We start from the raw sequence: 26,274 nt of genomic DNA, 5'->3' as shown, positions 1-26,274 counted from the left end.
CCTTTTGTGGGTGGCTGCGCCCCTGACCAGTCATGGGAAATCCATAGATTAGGCCCTAATCATTTTATTTAAATTGACTTGATTTCCTTGTAGGAACTGTAACTGAATAAAATCGTTCACGTTTTTGCATGTTGCGTTTATATTGTTGTTCAGCATAGTATCATCTTTGCTCAGGTTTAAATTATTTTCACTCGGCATCATCTTTTCCTGAAGTGTGGTCAGTAAAAGGGTTAAATGGGTGGGCTTTCCTCTTGACCCCCACAAGGGAATGGGACAGCGGATAAATGAGGAGGATGATGAGAGCGAATCACCTCACATGACAGCGATTATAACCTGGGAGTTTGGTGGGCGTGGGAGAGAAAGAGAACGAGAGAGAGAGAGAGAGAGAGAGAGAGGGAGAATAACAGAGCACAGAACACGTGAAGAAATGTCTTAATTCGGCGCGCAAATGTGCATGTATTATCTCACCGCCATTTACCGGGTGATTATTTGACGCTTGTGATCTACCGTTCATCAAAGGTAAAGAAACTCTAAAACAATAATATTATTAACTCCTACCATTAAAAAGTGATAGTGGCAAACCATTTGCCAGGGAGTTTTTTTTCATCTGTCAGACTAGCCTACATTTAAGTGCTCTGAATTTGGAGCATATTGACATATTGGTAAATTCATATGGTAGTGTGTGTGTGTGTGTGTGCACGCGTGCCAAGCAGGTTATTCATGCTGTGAAACATGAATTCCTATGTAACTTTTTAGGATCAGCTAGGCTGGAGTATTAGTGAGTTTGGTTGGGACCATTGCAAGGTAACACATTCCACTGAACAAGAGACATGCTAAAGCTCCTTTGATACATTTCAAATCAAATTTGTCCATTTATGGCACTGGGCAGACAGGCTAATACTAAAGGTTAAAGAAGGTGCCTGGTTTGTTTGTTTCTATCAGTGCAGTCTTAGAAAAAAAGGTGCTATCTAGAACCTAAAAGGGTTGTCCCCATAGGAGAATTGGAGTGTATATTGTACTTTGGGTAACCAAATAACCTTTGCAGCAGTGGTCATTGATAGGAAGTCCTGGCTTTTACAGACCTTTATGTCATTTTTACATTAACTTGCATCTGATGGGCTGCTCCACCAATATCGAGCATGACATTTGACTTTTTCGTGTGCCTGTATCCTCGGGCAGGTGAGATGGCGAGCAGGTTGGGGCTCCCCCATGACAGTTCCCTACACAGATGCATGCTGGTCCTGACCTTCCTGCTCCTACTGTGCGAGATCGTTGTCAGCCGCCTCTGTAACTCCCTCATCACCATGGTGGATGTCTTCCACACCCTTTTCATCCTCATGCACATGGCTCTTCCTCAACCCACCCTGGGCAGAGGTTCCCCAAAACCCCCACCTGCCTCCCCTCTCTCCACCCCCAACACCTCCACCCCCACTCAGTCACCTGTCAAAACTCCCCCATATTCCCCAGCCACCTCCGGTGTGTTCCCCAGACCCCTCACCCCTGTGGCCTCCCTGTGTGGCCTGTCCTACAGTGGGGCGAGGGTCCAGCCCCTGGGGGCTCTGATCTCAGCTCTTCTGCTGGCTGCCTTGTGTGTCTCTGTCTCTCTAGAGATCCTCAGCCACACCCTGCAGCCCCACCCTATACAGCGCCCTCTTTTGGCCACGGTGATGGGGGCTGTCAGCCTACTCTACAACCTCCTGGTGCTGGCGCTCAGCTGGGGCAGCTGGCTTGGGACCAAGACTAGAGCTGCCTGGGAGGGGGAGGAGAGCTCTGTCCTTGGTGTGAATGGAAAAGGCACAGTGCATTCTTTGCTTTTAATATTAATGTCTGTGTGGGAGGGAATTGTGTACAAGTTCTGCATTATTATAGTAGGTTCAGTAGAATATAAGCAATGAGCATCTGTTTGTTTTTCCATTCTTTCCAACACACCACAGTCAAGGTCCAGACCAAAGACAGCAATGCAGTGGGGGGAGAGAATTACATCAGTAACCCCCCTACATCTCTAGATGGTGCCTTCCAAGATGGAACACTTGTACTCTGTAACCCTGGGACCTCCAGTGTCCTGAACCCTGACAGTGATACTCTGCACCCATCCCAGACATCCCCACTCCATATCGTGGCCCCTCAGGGTCCCCTTTCAGACCACTGCCACGGAGCACACACACTCCCTGCAGACTGCAGAACTTCAGAGACACCAAGCAGCTTCCCACATCCAGTGGCCAGTGTCTGTCATCCAAAGGACCTCCACTCTGAAGTGTCTAAGTACAGGGCCTGCAAGGGACACAGAGGTGAGGAATGGTATCTTCCTGTCTTTGACCTTGGCAGTACATTTTACTATTTGGTAGATGAGTAATTTCTATGCTTGGGGACCATGTTGCATTTTGTGGTCTTATCTGTCCTAGTCTGGAATTTAAACAACAAATCAAAAGGAGGACTAGGGAGTCGAGACATGGTCAAAGACTATCCACTTATTTTATGGGGGTGGGGAAGGCTACACCCCATCCCCTGATTGGAGTAAACTATCAGACAACAATACTTGTACTGCGACATACAGCTATTTTCACTCATGTACAGTACATGTAGTTAAATAATTGTGCATACCTGTATATCCCTAATTTCCTTTTTCTGCAAATGCTGGATTTTCACTCAACAGCCAATCCACCATTCATTCTGATTTGAACTCCAACCCTCCGATGTCCACAGATTAACCCATCTTTCCCAGCAAAATACCATTTTGTATTGCAAAAGGAAATAGCATCTCCCCATTTTACTGTGATGTCTTTACGAGGGTCTTGAACCTCCCTATTTTTAAAATGTTTACCGATATTTCCCTATAAAATAAATACATTACCCAAGACTATAATCATATTTCCCATTGACTGATCATGATTTTTCAGATCCCCCAACAATATCTTGCAGGTCCATCTGAACCCGGATATTATGACATAACCATCACAGAAGTGCTCCAACGATGGACAGCACTAGAAAAGATGCCCTATTTATTCTGTTTCCTCATGGCTGCCCCGGTCAGACTGTTCAATGGCCTACATATTGAGCATTCTTTTTATAGCAAGTATTTTATATAATAGTTTAAATTGAAATGAGCTAATTGATTTGTCAATTGTTGTTTTATATATCAGTTCATAGGCCAGATGCCAAGGTATTGGGACATCAAAGACCTGTTCCGAACAGACTTGAATTTTATGCAGCATTGCTGTCAAACCCTTTGACTTTAAAGACATGCTCCAGAACTTTGGCAACTACTTTTTTTTGTAGTGGGCTGGAAGTGTCAATGTGTACTTCATAAATGCATAATCTATGCTCAAATTTATTTACCTCAATTAGGCACAAAATCACTAGTTTGGAAGCAACTGTTTTTCTGGAACCTGTGCTGTGCCATTTCCCCCCATCTGGGCCAGCCCCCCAGCAATTCGATTTCAACCAATGAGCTTCAGCCCCTTGCTATATGAGTGACGGCTAGCAAGATGCACACACACAGCAGCACGACGGAGAGAATAATGACATGGTGCACTTATCTGCACATTTTCCGGGACCACTTTTGTCTCGTTAACACTACTTTCAGAACTACTGGGTAAAAAGTAACCAAAAGTACCGGAGAATCTCTAAGTGAAACAGGTGTTTTTCAATGTTTATACTAATCAAGTTAAGCCATTTCATGGGTGGCAGACAGACTAATTATTACATTATTTCAGATTTGTTCAGTTCTTCCTGCCTTACCCTCTTTTTATCCTGTCTCCTCCTCAGAAAATCAGACAGACCCCACCACAGCCTCAGCCCTAAAGTCAGAAAGCCCTACAAGCCTCAGGGTCCAACTTCCCTCCTGTCTCCCATCCCTCATCGCCCTCACTCAGGCACTGCTAGGCTCCATCCTGGCACTCACCAACGGACTTACCTTGCTACTACTGGGCCCAGACTGCATGCATGGCTCTGGGGCCTGTGGCCCCTTCGTCTACCTGGACCCTGGCTTCTCCATGGTGGCTGTGGGGGTGCTGCTGGCCACCACTCTGCCCCAGGTGTGCCGCTACGGTTGGCTGCTGCTCCAGGCCGTCCCGCCCCAGGTGTGTGTGTCTGATCTGGGCCGGCGGATCGCCAGTGTGCCAGGGGTGCAGGCGGTGCACGACCTCCACGTGTGGCAGCTGACAGAGAGCTGCCTGGTGGCGTCTGTACATGTCCACTGCCACGCTGGGTTCCAGATTCACAGGTTTGTGTCTGTTTTTATAGTACAATACAATGCATGTTGCTGATGGGGAAATGGTTTTGGCTGGACAGTAAATATAGTTAACTCAATATGCATCTATTCCCACAGGTGTGGTGATTTGTTGTCGGGGGTCACCAAGGTGCTGCAGAGTGTAGGTGTGAGCTGCTGCACCGTACAACCAGAGTTCCTCCTCTCTACTCCCACAGCCAACGGCAACCTGGATAACAACGGCACCAACCCCGCCATCATCCATAGGGAGATGCCCTCACACCTCGCCTGCAGCCTGGCCTGTGGGAAGGGGTGTGCTGGGAAGATGTGCTGTGCTCCTCTGGAGGAAGGGCCTGCAGAGCCACTGGCACCCCCTGCTGGGGAAACTGAGCAGGAGCCTCACGTGCTGATCATCGAGAACACCTTTCTTTGAGGGAAGGACCTCTAGGATGTATCTCAGTAATGTAGAGTGTGCTCCTTGCATCCTTTCCTTCATATGAAACTGATGTGAGAGGCCTGAAGTGGAGCAAACCACTTTTGGCAATTAAGATTCAGCTTGGGGATTGAATAGAATACATTATTATTGTCAGAATATTCTTAAAGACTTCTGTCCCCATGTCATTGAGGTACTTTTAGAGAGCTAGATAGCCTAATGTAAGAATTAGGCTCAGGTAAAGAGTAGAAATCCCAGTAGTCATCATGCGTGTGTGTATTTTGGGATGGGGTGGGATAATAAACAGCATTCCTATGGGTATTCAGAAAGGGCCTGTATGTGTACTGTATCTACTGTATGTATGTACTACATTATTATGTTGGGATTGTATTTAATTGTATTAACACGGTGCCATACCAAAGATACAGTAGATTGTAAGCCAAGTCACTCACCTAATTAAGTGTTTATTCAATAATGCCATTTCAACATACACTACCGTTCAAAAGTTTGGGGTCACTTAGAAATGTCCTTGTTTTTGAAAGAAAAGCCTACAATTGTCCATTAAAATAACATCAATTTGATCAGAAATGCAGTTGACATTGTTAATGTTGTAAATGACTATTGTAGCTGGAAATGGCTGATTTTTCTATGGATTTTCTACATAGGCGTACAGAGGCCCATTATCAGCAACCATCACTCCTGTGTTCCAATGGCACGTTGTGTTAGCTAATCCAAGTTTATAATTTTAAAAGGCTAATTGATCATTAGAAAACCCTTTTGCAATTATGTTAGCACAGCTGAAAACTGTTGTTCTGCTTAAAGAAGCAATAAAACTGTCCTTTAGACTAGTTGAGTATCTGGAGCATCAGCATTTGTGGGTTCGATTACAGGCTCAAAATGGCCAGAAACAAATAATTTTCTTCTGAAACTCGTCAGTCTATTCTTGTTCTGAGAAATGAAGGCTATTCCATGCGGGAAATTTCCAAGAAACTAACCAGAATCGAAAGAGGAGTGGGAGGCCCCAGTGCACAACTGAGCAAGAGGACGAGTACATTAGTCTCTAGTTTGAGAAACAGACACCTCACAAGTCCTCAACTGGCAGCTTCATTAAGTCCCTGCAAAACACCAGTCCCTGCAAGTCCCTGCAAAACACCAGTCACAACGTCAAGACTGAAGAGGTGACTTCGGGATGCTGGCCTTCTAGGCAGCATTGCAAAGAAAAAGCCGTATCTCAGACTGGCCAATAAAAAGAAAAGATTAAGATGGGCAAAAGAACACGGACACTGGACAGAGGAACTCTGCCTACAAGGCCAACATCCCGGAGTCGCCTCTTCACTGTGGATGTTGAGACTGGTGTTTTGCGGGTACTAACATTAACAATGTCTACACTGTATTTCTAATCCACTTGATGTTATTTTAATGGACAAAAAATGTGCTTTTCTTTCAAAAACAAGGACATTTCTAAGTGACCCCAAACTTTTGAACGGTAGTGTATTTTCACTGCCATTATTGCACATTAATGACAAAGTTGTATGTCTAATCATTCACTTTTTGTGCACATTGAATGTGTAAAATATTTAGGGCTGTCAAACAATCACAGTAATTAATGGAGTTAATTGCTAAATAAAGATTTTTACATTTAATTAAAAGGCAGTGCATTGAGGTACAGGCACACTATGCTTTGATTGTAAGGGACGAAAACACAACATTATCTACAACAGAATTTTCACCGTAAACAACACAAATGTCACTAACATAGTTATTAATGCTCCCAATGTTTAAGTAGGTCTACTCCCTCTTATCAATGTTCTTGAAGTTTAACACTTGAGCAGAGCAGACAAATACATATACGCACATACTTTTAGAGAAACAACAAATGTCGGTACATATGTGTCTTATATCGGCTGAAAGCTTAAATTATTGTTAATATAACTGCACTATCCAATTTACAGTACCTATTACTGCGAAATAATGCCATGCTATTGTTTGAGGAGAGCTCCCAACAACAAAACACTTTTTTCACCGCAATAGGTTTGATAAATTCACCTCTGAAGGTGAAATGTGTACTTAAATTCTGAAATCTTGCTCTGATTTATCATCCAAAGGGTCCCAGAGATAACATTAGGTGTTGTTTTGTTAGATAAAATCCTTTTTCATATTCTAAAAAGGTCCATATAGCATGCACGGTCGATTTTGTACTACAATTTGCAAAGAAAGGAATCTGAAAATCTAACCCTAAACGTTGTTTCAACCAGTCAAACGACGTTCATATTTATTCCTCAGAGATCCTAGAACGTAACCAGACTCCACTATATTATTAGGGGTGTAGTATATCCTATAGGACACTAAATTTGGTCAGAGAGCGACGCCTTCATGGCACGCCGATGATGCGGCCGTATCTGTCGCAAAATGTAGCTGCTAACCTTGTGCGACAGCAAGCCTTTTCCTTTTGGACAAAAATCATAAGAATGTGGAGAGTTATAAAGTTATGAAAACTGGGTGTTTTGCAAATGTTGAACTTATAATATGGCTACTAATACTGGAAAAGCTAAATCAAAGTCCAAGTAAACAGATTTGATGATATTCTTGCAAAGAAATGTAATGTGAATGTCTCCTTCACAATTTGCCCAAATGTACCTGGGTGACTTTGCACTGAATGTCATGTAGTTGGCTCATACTTCAACTTTGCTCATACACGGAATTACAACCAGAGTGCTGGCTCGATGTGGGACCTTTCTGTTGTATTTCAAAGATGGTGATCTATTGTGTTATATTCTCCTACATTTAATTCACATTTCCACAAACTTCAAAGTGTTTCCTTTCAAATGGTACCAAGAATATGCATATCCTTGCTTCAGGGCCTGAGCTACAGGCAGTTAGATTTGGATATGTCATTTTAGGCGAAATTTGAAATAAAGGGGGCTAACCCTAAGAAGTCTCCAAAACACAACATAATGATATATTTTCAATGTAGTCGCTTTAACTACCAGTTAATCCACTAGCAAATGTAAGATATGTGTTTCAAATCACCCTTAGAAGTGCTGAAAGTAATATGGTACAGTACTGTAAATCACAGTACAGTTTTCACATTAGGCAATACACTTATATTACCCAACAAAATTGACAGAAAATCTATCATTTCCATAATAAAGTACTGTATATATCCAATGTGTAATCAAAGGTGTGATCAATGAAGACATCCTCTACAAAATAAGTATACTATCTGTAATCAAATGTAAGAAATTAAATGTAAAATTAATTAATGAATTTAAAAAATAATAATAATTTAGCACAAATTAATTTGCATCAAGCCTGTCTTGAGCATTTGGCCATAAATTCTCATCCACATCACAGTGAATGTCCTCATTGTTCATGCACCTTGAGAAAAACCTTTTGCCATGGTGAATCCAAGCTTGACATTGGTCTGCGTTGATGTTGTCGCATGCCTCATCCATGGAAGGAGGGTGGCACACCAAACCATCTTAAGAGATAGCAGCGCACACAGAAATGTTTTCCCCCACATTGTGCAGGCACTTGGAAGGTTGCCTGTTGGCCTATGAGATGGTTTCCATGTATTTGATAACATTCCATTTACTCCGTTCCATACATTATTATGAACTGTACATTATGAACACAGCAGCCTCCTGTGCCTTAGACACACTCGGAGAATGGGGTCAGAGCCAGGGACCAGCCATTATTTGATGGTGACCCTGGATGCGCAATATAAACACTCCACCCCTTTTGTTATCAACCAGCCAATCAAATCTTATCAATTTTGCATTCTTTCGAAAAGCCCTCCCTTAACAAGAAACTTCGTTTAATTTCTGTGTTTCTTTCATTATACAGTCAGTAAAATGCTTGAGATTTTCATTGTAGAAAAACGTACATTCCTTATACTAAATATTACAGCTGCTTTTACCACAACATTTTGTCACCGTCACTGAAACACTTATGTACACCATCAGGTATATATAGGCACTGCGAACTCTCATTCAAATGCCCGGATGACCCTCGGTGGTCCGGGGTGCAGGCTTCAAACCTGTAGCTGCTTAGCGGCAGAGTGGTTCAATTCCACCTTTCGGGCGTAATTTATCAACATTGAAGTGTAATGGACTTTGATCACCAACAATGTTCGTACGATATATATTCGCTGGTATATATATATATATACTACGCAGCGAAATAAACGTAATTCTGTTCTTGGAGGTAAATATAAGTAATAAATTGTGGATTATGCGGCCCATCCACAATTTGTTACTTATATTTACCTCCAAGAACAGAATTACGTTTCTTCTTACCACATTTTAAGAGATAAGTGCACACTTTCCCCCCACGTTGTCCAGGCACTTGGACAGTGAGCTTCTGCCCACAGTTTTGACCAGGTTGAACCAGCACCATCACTCTCTAAAAATATATTTTGGTTAGTTATTTTTATAGTACAGTTCCAATATGATATTGTGAAGTAAGTTGCATAGCATGTGCATCAAAACTATATAGTGATGTACCTGAACATACTCACCCCAGTTGTTCCACCCGGTCGTTGTTTCTCTCAAAATGCACCAGAAAAAATGTGTTTCGTAGATACCTGGTGCCTCTTCAAAAGAGGTCAAAGAGGTGGGCGTGTCAACGTTCTCCTCAATGGGCCAGCGTCATTTCCGACAGCCGCATGTCATTCCTGGCTTTCACCGTTTCCACCACTGCCCACTACTGCTGGTCGGTCAGCACACGGCCACCACCATGTGGTCTTCTGTCAATTCTGAGGGTAAAACAGGGTCAATAGATCATACTGTCAGAATACATGTTTTGCGAATTTACATGTGTTAGAATGTAATTTACTGTAAATGTAATAGTAAAGTATTGATATGTAGGCTATGAGTGCCTTTTAAAAAAAAGTATATAGTTCTGTCCTTGAGCTTTTTCTTGTCTATTGATGTTCTTTATTATGTCATTCTGTGTAATGTTTCATGTTTTGTGTGGACCCCAGGAAGAGTAGCTGCTGCTTTTGCAACAGCTAATGGGGATCCTAATAAAATACCCCCCAAAAAAAGTATAGTGCATATCCTGCAGACGGGTTTTCTTGGCGAAATGTTCTTGTGATCGAATTGGCAGTTGATCTTCTCAGATTGGGGTGAATTTATCTGGCAGCCTCTGCAATGGTAAGGCCGGTGTTTACCACATGGTCAACAACAACGGCCCAGACTTCATTAGACACAACAGTTCCCTGCCGTCTGCCTCCCTCCCTCTGATGTCAACATCTTTGATGGGGCCCGTGCCCACCTCTTTGACCTCTTTGATGGGGCTCATTCCCACCTCTTTGACCTCTTTGATGGGGCCCATGCCCACCTCTTTGACGGGGCCCATGTCCACCTCTTTGACTTCTTTGATGTGGCTCATTCCCACCTCTTTGACCTCTTTGATGGGCCCATGCCCACCTCTTTGACCTCTTTGACAGGGCCCATGCCCACCTCTTTGACCTCTTTGTTGGGGCCCATGCCCACCACTTTGACCTCTTTGACGGGACCCATGCCCACCTCTTTGACCTCTTTGATGGAGCCCATGCCCACCTCTTTGACCTCTTTGACGGGGCCCATGCCCACCTCTTTGACCTATTTGATGGGGCCCATGCCCACCTCTTTGACCTCTTTGATGGGGCCCATGCCCACCTCTTTGACGGACCCCTTGTCCACAAGCTATTTGATTTCTTCCTCTCCCTTGCTGTCTATCCTGCTCCGTATTGAAATCAATTAGCAATAACAAGTAGTCATTATGCATGGTTATCATGTATCATACAGTGCCTTGCGAAAGTATTCGGCCCCCTTGAACTTTGTGACCTTTTGCCACATTTCAGGCTTCAAACATAAAGATATAAAACTGTATTTTTTTGTGAAGAATCAACAACAAGTGGGACACAATCATGAAGTGGAACGACATTTATTGGATATTTCAAACTTTTTTAACAAATCAAAAACTGAAAAATTGGGCGTGCAAAATTATTCAGCCCCTTTACTTTCAGTGCAGCAAACTCTCTCCAGAAGTTCAGTGAGGATCTCTGAATGATCCAATGTTGACCTAAATGACTAATGATGATAAATACAATCCACCTGTGTGTAATCAAGTCTCCGTATAAATGCACCTGCACTGTGATAGTCTCAGAGGTCCGTTAAAAGCGCAGAGAGCATCATGAAGAACAAGGAACACACCAGGCAGGTCCGAGATACTGTTGTGAAGAAGTTTAAAGCTGGATTTGGATACAAAAATATTTCCCAAGCTTTAAACATCCCAAGGAGCACTGTGCAAGCGATAATATTGAAATGGAAGGAGTATCAGACCACTGCAAATCTACCAAGACCTGGCCGTCCCTCTAAACTTTCAGCTCATACAAGGAGAAGACTGATCAGAGATGCAGCCAAGAGGCCCATGATCACTCTGGATGAACTGCAGAGATCTACAGCTGAGGTGGGAGACTCTGTCCATAGGACAACAATCAGTCGTATATTGCACAAATCTGGCCTTTATGGAAGAGTGGCAAGAAGAAAGCCATTTCTTAAAGATATCCATAAAAAGTGTCGTTTTAAGTTTGCCACAAGCCACCTGGGAGACACACCAAACATGTGGAAGAAGGTGCTCTGGTCAGATGAAACCAAAATTGAACTTTTTGGCAACAATGCAAAACGTTATGTTTGGCGTAAAAGCAACACAGCTGAACACACCATCCCCACTGTCAAACATGGTGGTGGCAGCATCATGGTTTGGGCCTGCTTTTCTTCAGCAGGGACAGGGAAGATGGTTAAAATTGATGGGAAGATGGATGGAGCCAAGAAAACCTGAGTCTGCAAAAGACCTGAGACTGGGACGGAGATTTGTCTTCCAACAAGACAATGATCCAAAACATAAAGCAAAATCTACAATGGAATGGTTCAAAAATAAACATATCCAGGTGTTAGAATGGCCAAGTCAAAGTCCAGACCTGAATCCAATCGATAATCTGTGGAAAGAACTGAAAACTGCTGTTCACAAATGCTCTCCATCCAACCTCACAGAGCTCGAGCTGTTTTGCAAGGAGGAATGGGAAAAAATGTCAGTCTCTCGATGTGCAAAACTGATAGAGACATACCTCAAGCGACTTACAGCTGTAATCGCAGCAAAAGGTGGCGCTACAAAGTATTAACTTAAGGGGGCTGAATAATTTTGCACGCCCAATTTTTCAGTTTTTGATTTGTTAAAAAAGTTTGAAATATCCAATAAATGTTGTTCCACTTCATGATTGTGTCCCACTTGTTGTTGATTCTTCACAAAAAATACAGTTTTATATCTGTATGTTTGAAGCCTGAAATGTGGCAAAAGGTCGCAAAGTTCAAGGGGGCCGAATACTTTCGCAAGGCACTGTACATGTCATTTAGATGTTTATACTTTAAACACATTTTATATCTGTAGTTCTCAAAATCCATTAAGCACAGTTGGATTAAATGATGGTCAAATGTAATTAAGCAAATGAGAAGAAAATCATATGAAAAGTATTGTGAGCAATTATTTTATATGAAAGGTATTTCTAGATTAAAATGATTAGGTTTGGTGAAAAGGTTACTGTGTGAATTTGTGTGTTGTACTTGAGATTGTGATTACGTTTTTGGAAAATAAACAGCCTTTTTGAAGATCTGTTTTGAGTTCTTTATTAAGAGTTGTGAAATTTTATCACATACTTGTGAATATAGTTTATTTTCATCATCACTCAAAGCCTAGGTTCACCTCCACTGTATTCACATCCTGCCATACCTTTGTCTGTACACTATACCTTGAATCTATTTTATCGCCCCCAGAAACCTGCTCCTTTTACTCTCCGTTCCGGACGTACTAGATGTCCAATTCTCATGGCTTTTAGCCGTACCCTTATCCTACTCCTCCTCTGTTCCTCTGGCAATGTAGAGGTGAATCCAGGCCCTGCAGTGCCTAGCTCCACTCCTATTCCCCAGGCGCTCTCTTTTGATGACTTCTGTAAACGTAAAAGCCTTGGTTTCATGCATGTTAACATTAGAAGCCTCCTCCCTAAGTTTGTTTTATTCACTGCTTTAGCACACTCTGCCAACCCGGATGTCTTAGCCATGTCTGAATCCTGGCTTAGTAAGACCACCAATAACTCTGAAATCTCCATCCCTAACTACAACATTTTCAAACAAGATAGAACGGCCAAAGGGGGCGGTGTTGCAATCTACTGCAGAGATAGACTGCAGAGTTCTGTCCTACTATCCAGGTCTGTACCCAAACAATTTGAACTTCTACTTTTAAAAATCCACCTCTGCTATAGACCACCCTCTGCCCCCAGCTGTGCTCTTGATACCATATGTGAACTGATTTCCCCCCATCTATCTTCAGAGCTCGTGCTGCTAGGTGACCTAAACTGACATGCTTAACACCCCAGCCATCCTACAATCTAAGCTTGATGCCCTCAATCTCACATAAATTATTAATGAACCTACCAGGTACAACCCCAAAGCCGTAAACACGGGCACCCTCATAGATATCATCCTAACCAACTTGTCACCACCGATAAATCCACTATAATTGAGAATTTCAATAAGCATGTTTCTACGGCTGGCCATGCTTTCCACCTGGCCACCCCTACCCCGGACAACAGCACTCCACCCCCCACAGCAACTCGCCCAAGCCTTCCCCATTTTTCCTTCTCCCAAATCCAGTCAGCTGTTGTTCTGAAAGAGCTGCAAAAGCTGGACCCCCACAACTCAGCCGGGCAAGACAATCTGGACCCTTTAATTCTAAAATTGTCCGCCGAAATTGTTGCCACCCCTATTACTAGCCTGTTCAACCTCTCTTTTGTGTCGTCTGAGATTCCCAAAGATTGGAAAGCAGCTGCGGTCATCCCCCTCTTCAAAGGGGGCGGACACTCTTGACCCAAACTGCTACAGACCTATATCTATCCTACCCTGCCTATCTAAGGTCTTCGAAAGCCAAGTCAACAAACAGATCACCGACCATTTTGAATCCCACCATACCTTCTCTGCTATGCAATCTGGTTTCAGAGCTGGTCATGGGTGCACCTCAGCCATGCTCAAGGTCCTAAACGATATCTTAACCGCCATCGATAAGAAACAATACTGTGCAGCCGTATTCATTGACCTGGCCAAGGCTTTCGACTTTGTCAATCACCACATCCTCAGCGGCAGACTCGATAGCCTTGGTTTCTCAAATGATTGCCTCGCCTGGTTCACCAACTACTTCTCTGATAGAGTTCAGTGTGTCAAATCGGAGGGCCTGTTGTCCGGGCCTCTGGCAGTCTCTATGAGGGTGCCACAGGGTTCAATTCTTGGTCCGACTCTCTTCTCTGTATACATCAATGATGTCGCTCTTGCTGCTGGTGAGTCTCTGATCCACCTCTACGCAGACGACACCATTCTGTATACTTCTGGCCCTTCTTTGGACACTGTGTTAACAACCCTCCATACGAGCTTCAATGTCATACAACTCTCCTTCCGTGGCCTCCAACTGCTCTTAAATACAAGTAAAGCTAAATGCATGCTCTTCAACCGATCACTGCCTGCACCTGCCCGCCCGTCCAGCATCACTACTCTGGACGGTTCTGACTTAGAATATGTGGACAACTACAAATACCTAGGTGTCTGGTTAGACTGTAAACTCTCCTTCCAGACTCACATCAAACATCTCCAATCCAATGTTAAATCTGGAATTGGCTCCCTATTTTGCAACAAAGTATCCTTCATTCATGCTGCCAAACATACCCTTGTAAAACTGACCATCCTACCGATCCTCGACTTTGGCGATGTCATTTACAAAATAGCCTCCAATACCATACTCAATAAATTGGATGCAGTCTATCACAGTGCCATCCGTTTTGTCACCAAAGCCCCATATACTACCCACCACTGTGACCTGTACGCTCTTGTGGCTGGCCCTCGCTTCACACTCTTCCCCAAACCCACTGGCTCCATGTCATCTACAAGACCCTGCTTGGTAAAGTCCCGCCTTATCTCAGCTCACTGGTCACCATAGCTGCACCCACCTGTAGCACACGTTCCAGCAGGTATATCTCACTTGTCACCCCCAAACCCCCAATTCCTAATTGGCCGCCTCTCCTTCCAGTTCTCTGCTGCCAATGACTGGAATGAACTACAAAAATCTCTGAAACTGGAAACACTTATCTCGCTCACTAGCTTTAAGCACCAGCTGTCAGAGCAGCTCACAGATCACTGCACCTGTACATAGCCCATCTATAAATAGCCCAAACAACTACCTCTTCCCCTACTGTATTTATTTATTTAGCTCCTTTGCACCCCAGTATTTCTACTTTGCACACTAATCTACTGTCAAATCTACCATTCCAGTGTTTTAATTGCTATATTGTATTTACTTCGCCACCATGGCCTATTTATTGCCTTACCTCCCTTATCTCACCTCATTTGCTCACATTGTATATAGACTTATTTTTCTACTGTATTATTGACTGTATGTTTGTTTTACTCCATGTGTAACTAACTCTGTGTTGTTATGTGTGTCGAACTGCTTTGCTTTATCTTGGCCAGGCCGCAGTTGTAAATGAGAAGTTGTTCTCAACTTGCCTAAATAAAGGTGAATTTTTTTTTAAAAAAAATAAAAAATAGTATTAGGCATTCTAAACGACAATAGGAAATGACTATTGGGGAAAATAACTGTCTCTATAGATACAAAGAACAGAGCTTTTAAACCCTACTGGGAAGGGAGGGAGTTGTAACCCTACCGGGAAGGAAGGGAGCTCTGACCCTACCAGGAAGGATGGGAAATGGACAACTAGGTCAGGGGAAACATCAGGGGTGACTTCTGGCAGGTCCCCTGAGGCAGGGTCTGGAGGTTGCAGAACCCTCGGACCGGAAATAGCACGGTTCTTGCAGGTGGGGCTAAAGGCTTAGGACCGGCAGGTCTCACCTGGCTGTGACTGGAGAGGCCTGAACGTCTGGGCTGTACTTGACGTCCGCAGTATACTTATAACTGTTTGGTTTGGTTCTGTCCTCTATCGTGCTGTCTGGTTAGAACATGATGTTGAGGCCCATCACTGTGCTCTTGATAGTCACCACCACATAGTTTCCTTTGAAGATGTTCATATGATTTTGGTCATCCGAATTACTTGGAATCTTATTGTTGTGGGAATTTAGATACACGCACAACATTCAGACATTCAGGTTACTGTCGACAATAAAAGGTTCTCAGAAGCATGTGACTTCTCCCTTTGGATGGCAATAACACTCAGAACTGAGTGGGCGGGTGCAGTGTCCAGATGCACATTTCCAACCGCTCTGATTGGTTGGTAATGGCAGGGCTATAATGGGTGGGGGATAACTTAGGTAGGCTGAGCAGCAAAACTAACAGGACTTAAGGGAAGCTGAAGGGACTGTGAGGGGAAGTTAGGTCGAGAGGAGAGGAGCAGGACGGTCTTTTTTACACCCACACTACTTCCCGCGGCTATGAGAGGCACAGAGACTCACATCAATACCTTTGTCAGATAACACTGTTAATTAAACAAATAGCTGATGCCATTGCTAGCAATCTACCAGGCTTATGCTGTCCAAATGGATGTTAGCTGTGAGAGCCGAGGTGCACGTACACGCTATGCATGTTGGAGGATGCTATTCACAGGGACATATTGTTCTGTCTCACGATTATTGTTATTTTGTGTATGTGAATAACTCACGGCAAAGAGTTTGGTAAAATGCAAGCATAATCCTTTACTCAGGTATTTCGTGTTACAGGTCACGACATCCTCATCAGACACTCATAATGCACCTGTTAATATATCTTAGATAGGTGCCCCACCAGCGTCATCTTTGGGTTGGCAATTATGCCCATTATCTTAACATCAAGCATGAAATGGCACAGGGTATGTTCTGTGTGCTGTGTGGCTATATTGACGAAAACAGATTCCATGGGATCGAATAGTGGGCTGTTGCACAGATGGGTATGGAAAGGTGAAGAAAATCATGTGTACAAAAAATGACATTTGACACTTGAAAAAAGCGAGTGAAAAAATAGAATTATCAAGTATTCAAATCACCTGTAAACACACACTGGACAAGTGAAAAAAACACATGTAAAGAAAAGGACATTTGACACTTGATAATGATAAAATTATAATTACAATTGCTAAGACGTGTTCCAGGTAAGACGATTTGATCATTTTCGCTTTCCATATTTGGGACCTACTTCCCAATCCATTTGACTGTGATCCTGGCTCAGTTGACTTGCCGGTAAGTGAAATTGAACAGTTGATAGAGCTGTCATGTGTCAGAATGACACATGGAGAAGATGGAGAAGTTTTGGTTCCTGCCGTCTCCCTCTGAGAACTAATACCGCTTCGAAGCAACTTGGAACTCGGAACTGAGAACTCTGAAATCTCCAACTTCTGACTTCAGTGCGTTCAACACTAGCTCCGACATGGAAAAATCCATTTGAACAGTCATCCAACTCAGAATGCCAACTCTTTCTAGAGCTCCGACTTTCCGACCGGAAGATCACTGACGTATTTGTCCGAGTTCGCAGCTCTCTTGAAAGAACCGTAAAACTCATGGTACTCTTCACAAGCTCATATCTGTGTGAAGCTGGATTCACTACTCTCATCTGCATTAAAACCAAATATCGATCCAGGTTCGATGTGACAGCAGAGATGAGGTGTGCGATGTCGACCACGCCCCCTGACTTTAATGCAGGATTCAAAACAACTGGGAACTAGGTTGAATCCTGACGTCGGTGATCTTCCTGCCGGAAAGTCGGAGCTGTAGAAAGAAGCCCGAGAGCTAATTTGTTTTCCAAGCTCCCAGTTATTTTGAACTCACTGAAGTCGGAAGTAGGAGATTTCCAAGTTCCCAGTTCCTAGTTGTTTTGAATGCGGCATAAGATGCCCCAAAGCTACATGCATCAAGCACACCCATCTCATTGGTGAGATAAGAGACATTATGTCAGACTAGATTGCAATTGACTGTCATAGTCCCACATTAAAAGTATGTGATGGTGAGTTGAGAAGGCAATCAGAAATACGGTTAGAATGTTTTTCAATTGACTATCATTGCCCCCAATAAAAAAGTAAACATTGGTTGTTAATTATGCTGTATAATTTTTTTCACATGGTTGGGTGAGCAATAATTTTTAGATATCTAAATGGGGTTGTGGTGCAAAACAGTTTGGGAATCTAGGTCTCAGTATATATGAATATGTATACATGATCCTGAAATATCATTTGGATTTCTTTTTTACAGTCGTGTGTCTATCTTCACCAAAAGTGCTGGAATAAAACAATTTAAGAAATTCTGCTTCCTTTGTGCACAAAACATGCTTGAAATGAATGAACCCACAAATACATTGCCGACTGTAATGCATTTTGTCATAATTTCTCTTTATAATGGGCAATTATACCCTCAGTGTCCTGCCAACCATATAGAGTAAATAGGCCCAAAAATACAGTATTTTGCCTAAGACACCTCACTACAGAGATAATAAGATAAGATAATTAGGTGGGTGCTTACATTTGTCCTATTTCACACATGTAAAAGTGCATGTGTGGATTGGAAATTATTTTTTTGGGATATCCCACTCCCCCTGAAACCACAGGAGGTTGGTGACACCTTAATTGGGGAGGGCGGGCTCGTGGTAACAGCTGAAGCGGAATCAGGGGAATGGTATCAAATAAATCAAACACATGGTTTCCATGTATTTGATAACATTCCATGTACTCCGTTGCATACATTATTATGAGCTGTACTGTTCTCAGCAGTCTCCTGTGCCTTAGACACACTCTGAGAATGGGGTCAGAGCCAGGGACCAGCCATTATTTGATGGTGACCCTGGATACACACTATAAAAACTCCACCATTTTGTTATCAACCAGCCAATCAAATCTAAGCAATTTTGCACCCTCCCTTAACGACATACTTTATTTCTGTGTTTCTTTCCTTATACAGTCACTAAAATGCCTGCGATTTTCACTGTAGGAAAATGTACATTCCTTATACTAAATGGTACGGCTGCTTTTACCACAACATTTTGTCACCGGTACTGAAACACTTATGTATACGGTTAGGTATAAATAAGCAGTGAGAACTCTTCAACAAATGCCCGGATGAGCCTCGGTGGTCCGGGGTGCAGGCTTCAAACTTGTAGCTGCTTAGCGGCAGAGTGGTTCAATTCCACCTTTCGGGCGTAATTTATCAACATTCAAATGTAATGGACTTTGATCACCAATGATTTTCTTACGAATTCGCTGATATATACTACGCAGCAAAACAAACGCAATTGTGTTCCTGGAGGTAAATACAGAGTCACAAATTGTGGATGGCCCCGGGACCTAACAATGACATCTTCACATTGACAGGTCCTACTGAATTTTATTGTGCGATGTTGTAGGACGTCCTACCACATTTTAAGCGATGAGTGCACACATTCCCCCCACGTTGACCCTGGATATACCCTGGATACACACTATAAAAACTCCACCCCTTTTGTTGTCAACCAGCCAATCAAATCTTAGCATTTTTGCATTATTTCGAAAAGCCCTCCCTTTAACAACATACTTCGTTTAATTTCTGTGTTTCTTTCATTATACAGTCACTAAAATGCTTGCGACTTTCATTGTAGGAAAACGTACATTCCTTATACTAAATATTACAGCTGCTTTTACCACAACATTTTGTCACCGACACTGAAACACTTATGTACACCATCAGGTATATATAGGCACTGCGAACTCTCATTCAAATGCCCGGATGAGCCTCGGTGGTCCGGGGTGCAGGCTTCAAACCTGTAGCTGCTTAGCGGCAGAGTGGTTCAATTCCACCTTTCGGGCGTAATTTATAAACGCTCAAAATACATGGACTTTGATCACTAACACATTCGCTGATTTATATACTACGCAGCAAAGCTACAACAATGTAAGTGTGTTCCTGAAGATATATATGTTGTTTTATAATTAGTTGTATTTCAACAGAGTCACGCTGTCTGATACATTTATTTGGGTATTGATGATGAGAGGTAGTTTAGCGGTTAAAGCGTTGTGTCAGTTGCCGAAGTCCCGGTGGTTCAAATCTCCGACAAGGTGAAACATCTGTCAATGTGTCATTGAACAGGGCATTTAAGGCTAATTGCTACTATAAATTGCTCTGGATTACAGTCTTTTATAAAATGATTATTGCGTCACTCAAAACAGTACAAAATATGGTGCAGCGCGGCGCAAATTTTATGCATCCTTCAACGAACAAGACCGGAAGCACAGAATGACTGCCAAACCCGATAAACCAATCAACGCTTCGCGGTCTTTTTTCTTAACCTTGTTGGAGTAGGCGGAAATGTTGCATGTTCTTGTTTTTGTAACGTGGAGAGATATAAACGGCATCTGATGGTGTAGTTGGTCGTTTATCCAATTCAAAGGTAAGTTGCCGTTTGAACTAAGTAGAGACTAGTATTTGGCAACAAATTAGAAATTATATTATAAATAGCTTCGTAGCTGTCCTATCCAGCTACTGTAGCTAGTTTAGTGAAACCGAACGTGCGGCATTGCTCGCTGTTGACCTCCAGACAACCCAGCAGCAACATCTAGCTAACGTTAGTGAGCTACACCGACTCTTCCATATTCCTATTTAAATAGCTATTTCACCTTACCTTGCTGTTGTCTAACAATGAGTTTAGCAAAAGCACAATTAAATGTAAAGAGATTTAATTGAACAAATAAGTAAAGGAATTGCAAACAAGACTACTCTTGGTCCAATTATATGTTTGTTTTCCCAGCTAGGCATGCGTCAATACCAACCCAGTGACCATGCCTCTCCACAAGTACCCCTCAAAGATCTGGGAAGCCCTTAAACTGAAGCAGGGGATCTATGCCTTCCTCCCCAAACACTACCTCTGCTCTCTGGATTAGACTACGCAGGCCACCCCGGTCCACTGGAAGGCCCTGGGAGTCAAATACAGGGCCAACCCCAAAACAGGGCACAAGAAGCGGGTCCAAGACATCCCCATCCCCATTTACTACCCCCTGAGTCCCAGGACGGCCTATGGGGAGGTGAAGGATGGATATCAGGCTTCAGATATGCAAACAATGACAAAGTGAGTGATATGAAGGGCATTAATGAATATCATGAGCATTTGTTGTGTTCCGCGTATTCACAGGCACACTTTATTCTATATCTGAGCATGTATCCTAACATTGTCTATCTCTTCAGCTCTCCACCAGGCTGGAAAGAGTCTGGAAGCCCCAGCTGTTCACCAGAGAGCTGTACAGTGAGCTCCTCAACCACAAGCTCACCATCACCGTCACGGCTCACATCCTTGACCTCATTGACTATTACATCCTGAGGGTGAGAGAGGAGTCTGCATGTTGCCGTCTTTAGCTATAGTGTGTGGATACATGTCAATTGTTCAACGTGCCGTGTTTTGAGAAGATGGCACAGCGTGGGTTTCATCATCCAATGACTCGCTTGATTCTCCTCCAGACACCAAAGGAGGACCTGAATGGACCTGAGGCGGGCCATGCTCCTGAGGCTGGCCTTTAAAGACACCAAGCTCGACCCAAAGGACCCTGTCAAGAGGGAGAGGATCTACACCAAGCACAAGGTCGGTTCGTTATGTTTTGGACCATGACGGTTTGAAATTCCAACACACTTTTGTCTTGAGCTTTCACCAAGTTGCTATAGGAGATGACGCAACAACCATTCATAAAGTCAGTGAAAGTGCTGCACAAAGTTTATAGATGACGTAATGAGGTCTCCCTCATCTCTCTCCCTCGCATTCTGTCCTCGCCCTTCTTCCATTGCCCTCTACAGGAGTTTGAGATCCCCGCAGAGGAGGCTGAGTGGGTTGGCCTGAGTGTGGATGAGGCCGTGGAGGAACAGAGACAACTGGAGCACAAGGTAACTGCATCGTTTCAGTCACATGGGACATATGGTGTCCCACAGTAATCACCCTGCCAGGGTAAAAATGCACGGGTGATATTGACTGATTTTTAGATTGTATCTGCTCGTGCCCATAATCTCTCTAACGGGACTCTATTGTTTTGTTGCCCAGGAGCCGGAGCCTTTGTTCAAGAGCTGTGTGGAGAACCCGGTGAAGGAGCTGGCCATCCAGAAGCTCTCTGAACAACAGCTGGTGGAGGAAAAAGTAAGGGCCATTTTTTCGAGGAGCGCTGAGGTCACTTCCTGTTGATGGTGACACTTGGGGACACTTGGTGGTCACTTGGTCCCATTGAAAGACACTTATTTATTCAGGTTCTATTTTTCAGCAGCTGATTTGGGCTGATTCATCTGGGTTGTTACCTTGTAAATATTACCCATTCAGTGCTATATCATTTGTCTAAGGAATAAAATATTCATTTTTAATCTGTTTTTATTGGCTGATTCTTAGTTATTGTTGTGGTTAGTTGTACGGTACTGGGCTCTTGATTCCTAATCTAGACTGTCATACTCATGTTTATCCTCTAGATGGGAGTGACTACCACTTTTTCAGTATCATTTTAAGAACGATAGAAGACAGCCATGGGCCTCATTTATCAAAGGTGCGTGCACACAAAAAAATACTCTAAACCTTGCGTGTGCCCGTTTTTCCACAAAGGTTGGTATTTCTCAATTTTGATGTTTATGGGAAAGTGTGCGTATCGCACATACAGCTCAGACCATATGTGAAAAACTCATTTATTTGAATGCATTCAGTTGTGCAACTGGCTAGGCATCCCATTTCCCCATGCGTATGCACAACTTCTAGTGGTTGAACAATTGTATTGCAAGCAAATGTTGTTATTTTGGGGGTGTTTGATGCATGGGTATTATAGTAATGGTAGGCTACTAAAAACATTTTAATGTAGGCCTAATGATAACATTGGTGAATAAGATCAGATAGCAGCATGAATCCTCATATTTATTTTGCTTTTATTATATAGCTTAGGCCTAAATCATCATCATTTGCAGGACATGTCTCTCCATTTCTGTCATGACTGGTTTATTCCTGCTACACAACAAATAGGTTATTCCACGAAAACAGTGCCCTGTGATATTTTAAGTGGAAATTGTGCACCAATATTTAATTTTTATAAAACTAATGCCCTTTTAGTAAAGACCACATGGAGAAGTCAATAAATCAAATTTTTACATAAAAAGGCTTGCTAAAGTGACAAAATTCAGCATTTTGACATGTCAATCCCGAAATGTCTCCCAAGTTTCTCCATCCTTGTAAAGCCTTACTTATTTTGTTTCTTTGACATTAATTTCTGAAGATTATCATTTTTTTAGTATGATGAAACAATTCCTTTTTAAAGTATTTTTTCCAAAATAAATATCTAATAGTCAAATCATAGTGTAAAAGCAGGTGAGTTGGTTCTACCCTTTTTGGCCATTTTGTGCTGGAAAACTGAATGGGTTGAGCATCCAACATTTTTGTGAAGCTTGCACCCCCTGTTGCACCCCCTGTTGCGCACAAGCTTCCATTCCCCCTGTCACAAGGGAATTTATGGCTGATTTTAAGAAGAAATCGTCAACCCTGTCACTTTATTTGGAACTTACTATTGTTATTTTTTATATATAACCACTTGAAGTTGAACATATACTCTTTAAGACAATGTTAAAATGAGCTCAAATCAAGTTTGTTTTTAACCAAGTCACACTTCTCAAAAGACACTAAATTGGTAGAACGACCCAAATATTAGGCTACCATTTATCCATCGCTCATTCAATAGCCAAGAATGCTCTGAAGTAAATAGACCAATAGCCCTGTTTAATATATTTGATGGTGTTGCTGTGCGATAGGAGCGCAACATCATAGCCTATACCAGGGCAGGAGATAGAAACACAATCATGTGTTGATAAACTAATAATTCATATACTGAACTAAATATAATGCAACGTGTAAAGTGTTGGTCCCATGTTTTATGAGTTCAAATAAAAGATGTTGTATGTTGCGTTTATTTTTGTACATTATATTTTGCATAGAAGTGTGGGCTGCAGTACTTTTAAATTGTTTCAATATTGCAGAATATGCAGACAGTATTTGGCACTCGCTGTAGGCGGCATGCATTTGGTTTGAAAAAGTAACTTCAGAACATTACCCTTCTGCCCACACCTTTCCAGAAATGTGCTAAGATTGGCCATTGCGCTTTTTTTTAGAGACCGTCAGGGACCAGCTCCAAAATCTCAATCATACAGCAAATGAGGGTGTTTTTGTTACCATAAAAGGTGAATGACGTTTTCCAGACATGGTTGTAATGCTGGTTCACGAGCACACACATACAGTGCCTTGCGAAAGTATTCGGCCCCCTTGAACTTTGCGACCTTTTGCCACAGTGCAGGTGCATTTACACGGAGACTTGATTACACACAGGTGGATTGTATTTATCATCATTAGTCATTTAGGTCAACATTGGATCATTCAGAGATCCTCACTGAACTTCTGGAGAGAGTTTGCTGCACTGAAAGTAAAGGGGCTGAATAATTTTGCACGCCCAATTTTTCAGTTTTTGATTTGTTAAAAAAGTTTGAAATATCCAATAAATGTCGTTCCACTTCATGATTGTGTCCCACTTGTTGATTCTTCACAAAAAAATACAGTTTTATATCTTTATGTTTGAAGCCTGAAATGTGGCAAAAGGTCGTAAAGTTCAAGGGGGCTGAATACTTTCGCAAGGCACTGTATATACTGAACAAAAATATAAACATGTAAAGTGTTGGTCCCATGTTTCATGAGCTGAAATTAAAGATCCCAGAAAATGTCATAAGTATTCAAACCGGAGTCAAAACTTTGTAGAAGCACCTTTGAGTCGTCTTGGGTATGTCCGTTTCAGCTTTGCACATCTGGATTTGGGGATTTTTCTCCCATTCTTCTATATTTTCTCAAGCGCTGTTAAAGTAGATGGGGAGCGAAGGTGAGCAGAAATGTTCAAGTCTTTCTACAGATTTTCAATGGGATTCAAGTCTGGGCTTTGGCCGGGCCACTCAAGGACCGTCACATTCTTGTTCTGAAGCCATCCCAGCTTTCTTTTGACTGTATGCTTGTGGTAATTGTCCTGTTGGAATGTAAATCGTCGCCCCCAGTCTATGGTCATTTTCACACTGAAGCAGGTTCGCATCAAGGATTTGCTTGTATTTGGCCCCGTTCATTGTTCCCTCTATCCTTACCAGTCTCTGCTGCTGAAAAGCATTCTCATAGCATGATGTTGCCACCACCATGCTTCACTGTAGGGATGGTGTTAGATGAGTGATTACCTGAGCCTGGTTTTCTCCAGACATAGCGCTTTGCTATGACCAAACCATGTTATGTTCTTATGTTCTGTCTTTCATGTGCCTTTTTGCAAACTCCAGGTATGTTGTCATATGTCTTTTCTCAGGAGTGGTTTCTTTTGATCTGGCCACTCTCCCATAAACCCCAGATTAGTGTACTGTAGAAACTGTTGTCCTTCTGGCAGGTTTTCCCATCTCAGCCAAGGAACTATATAGTTCTGTCTCCTCCCAGATCAAGGTCCTTCTTGCTCGGGTTGCTCACTTTGGTCGGACGGCCAGCTGTAGGCAGAGTCTGGGTAGTTCCATATTTTTCCCATTTCCCAATGACGGAGACCACTATGCTCTTGGATACTTTCAATAATCAAGAAATGTCGGAGATCTATGGGTAGTTCTTTGGATTTCATGGTGTAGTTTCTGCACTGACATGCACCCCTATCAACTGTGGGACCTTATATGGAAAGGTGTGTTTCTTATTAAATCACATACAAACAATTGAATTGGCCACAGGTGGACTCCAATCAAGTTGTAATGACATCTCAAGGATGATCATAGGAATGCACCGGAGCTCAATTTGGAGTGTCATAACAGAGGGTTGTGAATATTTATGTACATTTTATATTTCTGTATTTCATTTTAAATAAATGTAAGAAAAATAAATAAGTAACTTCATCGTTATGGGGTGTTGTTTGCAGATGGGTGATATTTAAAAAAAATATTTAATCAATTTTGAATTCAGGCTGTAACACAACAAAATGTGGAGTAAGTCAAGGGATATGAATACTTTCTGAAGGCTCTGTATGTTCCATGCGACAGTTTGATAAATTCCAATAATAATTTGTTGCACAGGCAAAGCCTAGAATCTCCACCTACGCCAGAATTTTGGACAAAATGTACACTCCGTTGATAAATGGGGCCCCAGGTCGTCATCATGGTTTTAGTCTCAACACAACACAATTTAATCTTAAATAAGCTTATTTACATTTTGAATATAACGCAGCTGTGTAATGTCCCACTCTCTGTTTGTGCTTCTTGGAAGATTACAAGGACTATAAGGCAAGATGGAGTTCATCCACACACTCCTTAACTCACTTAAATGTAAATGTAATGAAGACCACATACACCTGTGTTTATGAAATTCCCTTATATGGTACACAACTATATTATTGAAAAAGAAGTTGCTTGGCTCTTCAGTAAACACTGTGTTTTTTGTTGTTGTGTGGCTTTCGCTTTCGACTCCTTCAGTGTGCCTGCACATATCCTGCTGTAACTGTTTCCATGACCAAATAGTGTGTGTTTAGGCGGGGAATCCCTATTAGTTGGGGGACTCCCGTGGGTGTTGTAACCTAGCAACCGAGTAGGACTTCTCAACAATTACCTGTCTAAAGGTT

At 42.5% G+C, this 26,274-nt stretch overlaps 2 protein-coding genes and 3 non-coding genes across 5 annotated transcripts; all 5 read left to right on the top strand.

The window, feature by feature from the left end:
* Nucleotides 1-232: 232 nt before the first annotated feature.
* On the top strand, nt 233-5,223 carry LOC110503508 (proton-coupled zinc antiporter SLC30A1). The gene is made up of 5 exons (XM_021581850.3): nt 233-519; nt 1,180-1,794; nt 1,935-2,288; nt 3,766-4,222; nt 4,328-5,223. The coding sequence occupies exons 2-5, from the start codon at nt 1,185-1,187 to the stop codon at nt 4,638-4,640; spliced, it is 1,734 nt and encodes a 577-aa protein (XP_021437525.3). The 5' UTR covers nt 233-519; nt 1,180-1,184; the 3' UTR covers nt 4,641-5,223.
* A 3,415-nt stretch (nt 5,224-8,638) lies between these two features.
* Nucleotides 8,639-8,725, top strand: trnastop-uca (transfer RNA opal suppressor (anticodon UCA)). Its single transcript has one exon. It is a non-coding gene; the product is annotated as a tRNA-Sec (tRNA).
* A 10,022-nt stretch (nt 8,726-18,747) lies between these two features.
* On the top strand, nt 18,748-18,834 carry trnastop-uca (transfer RNA opal suppressor (anticodon UCA)). Its single transcript has one exon. It is a non-coding gene; the product is annotated as a tRNA-Sec (tRNA).
* A 556-nt stretch (nt 18,835-19,390) lies between these two features.
* Nucleotides 19,391-19,477, top strand: trnastop-uca (transfer RNA opal suppressor (anticodon UCA)). Its single transcript has one exon. It is a non-coding gene; the product is annotated as a tRNA-Sec (tRNA).
* Nucleotides 19,478-19,917: 440 nt separating this feature from the next.
* LOC110503509 (large ribosomal subunit protein bL28m) lies at nt 19,918-22,006 on the top strand. Its single transcript, XM_036962003.2, is given in 8 exon segments — nt 19,918-20,057; nt 20,415-20,659; nt 20,662-20,732; nt 20,849-20,983; nt 21,119-21,138; nt 21,140-21,239; nt 21,449-21,535; nt 21,690-22,006. Coding segments are annotated over 7 exon segments (765 nt in total). The 5' UTR covers nt 19,918-20,057; nt 20,415-20,445; the 3' UTR covers nt 21,828-22,006.
* Nucleotides 22,007-26,274: the final 4,268 nt, after the last annotated feature.

The sequence above is a fragment of the Oncorhynchus mykiss genome, chromosome 24 (assembly GCF_057628025.1).
Source record: "Oncorhynchus mykiss isolate SJ-2025 chromosome 24, ASM5762802v1, whole genome shotgun sequence".
In the NCBI taxonomy this organism is placed as follows: Eukaryota; Metazoa; Chordata; class Actinopteri; order Salmoniformes; family Salmonidae; genus Oncorhynchus; species Oncorhynchus mykiss.
This window is presented reverse-complemented; position numbering and strand designations above follow the sequence as displayed.

Coding starts and splice junctions, on each gene's coding strand:
- LOC110503508 (XM_021581850.3), top strand. CDS start 1,185: ATGGCGAGCAGGTTGGGGCTCCCCCATGACAGTTCCCTACACAGATGC. Junction 1,795..1,934: donor CCTTGGTGTGAATGGAAAAG/GCACAGTGCATT, acceptor AACACACCACAG/TCAAGGTCCAGACCAAAGAC. Junction 2,289..3,765: donor GGCCTGCAAGGGACACAGAG/GTGAGGAATGGT, acceptor TCTCCTCCTCAG/AAAATCAGACAGACCCCACC.